This window comes from Salvelinus sp. IW2-2015, linkage group LG18 (genome assembly GCF_002910315.2).
Source record: "Salvelinus sp. IW2-2015 linkage group LG18, ASM291031v2, whole genome shotgun sequence".
Lineage (NCBI taxonomy): Eukaryota > Metazoa > Chordata > Actinopteri > Salmoniformes > Salmonidae > Salvelinus > Salvelinus sp. IW2-2015.
Window position 1 is genome coordinate 7,732,046 of NC_036858.1, and position 4,352 is coordinate 7,736,397.

At 45.7% G+C, this 4,352-nt stretch overlaps 1 protein-coding gene across 1 annotated transcript; it reads left to right on the forward strand.

Moving 5' to 3' along the window:
- The first annotated feature begins 1,562 nt into the window (after window positions 1-1,562).
- On the forward strand, window positions 1,563-4,039 carry LOC111978095 (transcription factor Sox-9-A-like). The gene is made up of 3 exons (XM_024007900.2): window positions 1,563-2,312; window positions 2,564-2,814; window positions 3,148-4,039. The coding sequence occupies exons 1-3, from the start codon at window positions 1,873-1,875 to the stop codon at window positions 3,942-3,944; spliced, it is 1,488 nt and encodes a 495-aa protein (XP_023863668.1). The 5' UTR covers window positions 1,563-1,872; the 3' UTR covers window positions 3,945-4,039.
- The last annotated feature ends 313 nt before the right edge of the window (window positions 4,040-4,352 follow it).

Here is a 4,352-nt window from a genome sequence, read left to right on the forward strand (position 1 = left end):
GAAAATAAAAAACCGCCTGGCCATATTTATAACAACATACGTCCTTATCTTCCTCACCATCATCATCATCATTAGAGTTGAAAGGCAATATCTTGTTGTTCCAGGGGAGCCCTGTTAGTGAATGCATTCAGTGATGCCTCTATTCATTTTAGGCCTACAAACAAACCAACCAGGACACCTTTTAGTGGCCTAATAGTGCATGCTGCTTGCTCAACCGCAGTAAGGGCTCAGGAGTTTTTGACAAAAGTCTCAAATGCTCTGTTCTGTGTATGTTCAGAGTGAATGAATAAGCAGGCTACATGTAACCAAACAGCTGCGCTAGAGTGGAGACTCGAATAGGGTGTTTCTGTACTTGGAACCAGAGCTCCAATTGCTCTGAGGAGCGTTTCGCGGCAGGTTGACATAATGCAATTTTACAACATCCAGAGTCTCGCTTTCACTAATGAAGCAACCCGCTATATGCACACAGAGAGAGAGCGAGCGAGAGAGAGAGATTATAAACAGAGTAGTGGTAGAAATTACCCATAGAGACATCTGTAAAGTCTCTATGGGTAATTATATGGGTAGTATTATATGTGCAACTTCAGGTAGCTCAGAAAAACATGTTGCACACATTACAACGAAAATTACATTTCCACAACTTTAGAAAAAGCCAAATAAACAACCAAACGACATGGGTTCGTTTGCAAGGGACTATGAATGACTAAGCCATCCTTGATGTAGACGGAATTTGTTATGAAGGTGAGAGACATAAATATTCAAACGTCTGTGTTTTAAAGGAGGGTGTAAACATGGTGAGCTTGGGTGAGGACATACTCATTCTAAATGATATGATCATTTTGACTGTTTTTATCTCCAGCGCTGTCATTACAAAACAAGTCATCCTCCTCAACAGTTGCAGTGCAACTGTTTCAACCGTTTCTTGAGTTCCAGATGTCCCCCAGAAAAAAGTACACGTTGTAATGTAAGTTCCTGGGCTGCTGTCTCCCCCTATGGGCATGTACATTTTGTTGCCAGTAAAATAATAATTGATTTGGTATGAATCGAATAAACATTATTATATGTCTTAGTAACTTATCTGCGGTGGCCTTTGTTTGCCGCACATAAAATAGCCTAGGGCAGGGTCACTACAGACTATCCTTGATTGTATGAAATACTTTCGATATGGGATTTCTCGTGCATACAATCTCAGTTATAATGGACCTATTTGCATGACTTCATCCTCAATGTTTTTTTTCGTCAACTATTTGCTTTTTATTTTCAGTTTTCACTGGTTTAACTTTGAAGGTGCGAGTAAAAAAAATACGTTAATAGCCTGATCTATGATTTAAGAATACAAACACATCTTTAAAAAACGACATCTATTTCCGTACGTGAATTATTATGCCTATATCAATATTGTACACAAAATGTATAAGTGTCTATGCATAGCCTGTGTGTGTGGAGGGGAGGGATTTAATTCCTTCAGTTCGTCATTCTCAGTCGGTCGACCAATCATATTCGGGTATTCTGTAGCCGCACAGTAACTCACTTATAAAGTCCGCTTGCAAAGGATTTCAGTTCAAAGCACGTACACGTTCTGGGGATACTATTTGACTGGATCATTTTCTCTTTTTACCTAAACAATTTACAGCAAATCATCAGCTGTTGCTCGAGTGTGGAGACGCCTGCAAACAAGACAAGGTTATTATACCATTTTTCAGAAAGACATATGCATAAAGACATTATTTCTCCAAACGGCGTTGTGCAGTTGACAGCCTCTTTGCAGGAGCAAAGAGCGTCTACTGTTACTTTTTCTCCACTTTTGGACATTTGAAAGACTTTGGCCGTACTTTCATATTTCGTGCGTAATTGTTAGACAACATTTTTCGTATGAATCTACTCGACCCCTTCCTGAAAATGACAGACGAACAAGACAAATGTCTCTCAGACGCACCGAGTCCGAGCATGTCAGAGGACTCTGTGGGATCTCCGTGCCCGTCCGGGTCTGGCTCCGACACCGAGAACACCAGACCGTCAGAGAACGGACTGCTGATGGGTCCGGACGGTCCCCTCGTCGAGTTCAAGAAAGACGACGATGACAAATTCCCCGTATGCATCCGCGACGCGGTGTCCCAGGTCCTGAAGGGCTACGACTGGACCCTGGTGCCAATGCCAGTCCGAATGAACGGATCTAGTAAGAACAAGCCCCACGTCAAGAGACCGATGAACGCGTTTATGGTTTGGGCGCAAGCCGCCCGGAGAAAGCTGGCTGATCAGTACCCGCATCTCCATAACGCTGAGCTGAGCAAAACTCTGGGGAAACTGTGGAGGTGAGTCTCAGTCCTCTCTCTCATTACTCCCACATTTGTATTTCGAGTGGCAACGCGTCTGTGGTTTTATTACCTAAAAAAGTTTCTATTCCATTCTACTTTTACGCACACATGTTAACTCGATACTGTGATCTTACGTAAATGAACCTTTGAAATAAAAAGGTATGTTATGCTGCATTAAAATAGGAAACTATTTTGCTGTCAATTGGATATTTTATTTACTCATGTATCCATTTGCCTTTTACGCACAGGCTACTCAATGAGGGTGAGAAGCGTCCGTTCGTGGAGGAGGCAGAGCGATTGAGGGTACAGCACAAGAAAGACCACCCTGACTACAAGTACCAGCCCCGGCGGAGGAAGTCCATGAAGAACGGACAAAGCGAGTCTGATGACGGCAGCGAACAGACGCACATATCGCCAGGCGCGATCTTCAAGGTGCTCCAGCAAGCTGACTCTCCAGCCTCTAGCATGGGAGAGATGCACTCCCCCGGAGAACACTCCGGTAAGAAGAGCGATAATGCTTTGTGCCTATTGCAATGGTCTCATTCAGCATGTGTTCGTCAATGTATACACAGTATTTGACACATTTACTGCTGCTAGACTTTTTATAACAATACATGTGTGTGAAGGTATATTATGTGAACAGTTTATTAGTAATACTATCAGATATGTTCTCTGAGTTTAACTTGATATCTAGATTCATTTGACCACTTGCAAAGCTCTTATGTTTTCCTATTCAATTACATCCAAGGGGTCTGCTCTTGCTCTGAGATTTGCATCACAGAAAGCCTATATGTATTTTATGTGTAACCCCTTCTCTCCCTCGCTCTCTTAGGCCAGTCCCAAGGGCCCCCCACCCCTCCTACCACCCCTCCTACCAAGACGGACATCCAGGTGGGCAAGGTGGACCTGAAGCGGGAGGGCCGCCCCTTACATGAAGGCACGGGTCGCCAGCTCAACATCGACTTCCGGGACGTGGACATCGGCGAGCTGAGTAGCGACGTCATCTCCCACATCGAGACCTTCGATGTCAACGAGTTTGATCAGTACCTGCCTCCCAACGGTCACCCGGGTGCTCCTGGCGCTGCCACTGGCCAAGTCTCCTACACCGGTACCTACGGCATCAGCAGCTCTGTGGTCAGCCAGGCAGCAGGGGGTGCCACAGGGCACAGCTGGATGACCAAGAGCCAGCAGCAGCAGCAGCAGCAGCACTCCCTGACCACGCTGGGTAGTGGAGGGGAGCAGAGCCAGAACCAGAGGACCCCCACACACATCAAGACAGAGCAGCTGAGCCCCASCCACTACAACGATCAGCAGARCTCCTCCCCYCCRCAGCACGTCAMYTACGGCTCCTTCAACCTGCARCACTWCAGCTCKTCCKCCTACCCCTCCATCACCCGSGSCCAGTATGACTTTTCTGACCACCAGGGCGGCACCAACTCCTACTACAGCCACGCAGCCGGGGGCCAGGGCTCAGGGCTCTACTCCTTCAGCAGCTACATGAGCCCCAGCCAGAGGCCCATGTACACCCCCATCGCAGACACAACCGGGGTGCCCTCCGTACCCCAGACCCACAGTCCTCAGCATCACTGGGACCAGCAGCCAGTGTACACACAGCTCTCCCGGCCCTGAGGACACCATCATCTACACGAACACACACTTACATAGACTGATAGGCACGTCCATCTTGCAGAGGGAGACTTTGTCACAACATTCCACCATTAGTTCCCAGGAAACAGACACTTGAATTTCCAACAGAGGAAGAACACAACAGAGTAGGTGAAGGAGAGCTGGACTTGTAGGAACTGAAACTAGATCAGAATAGCTCACAACAGGCCTTTTAAATTTGTTTTGAAGAAATATATTTTTTAGCAAGAACAGAAAAAAAGCATTGAGAAATCCTCTGTGAGGACTTAATAAACTGTCCAATTTGTAAGTCGCTCTGGATAAGAGCGTCTGCTAAATGACTTAAATGTAAATGTTAAATGTAAATGTTTATATTTTTAATAGGTACTGTGTATGTTTTCTTACCTTTTTTAC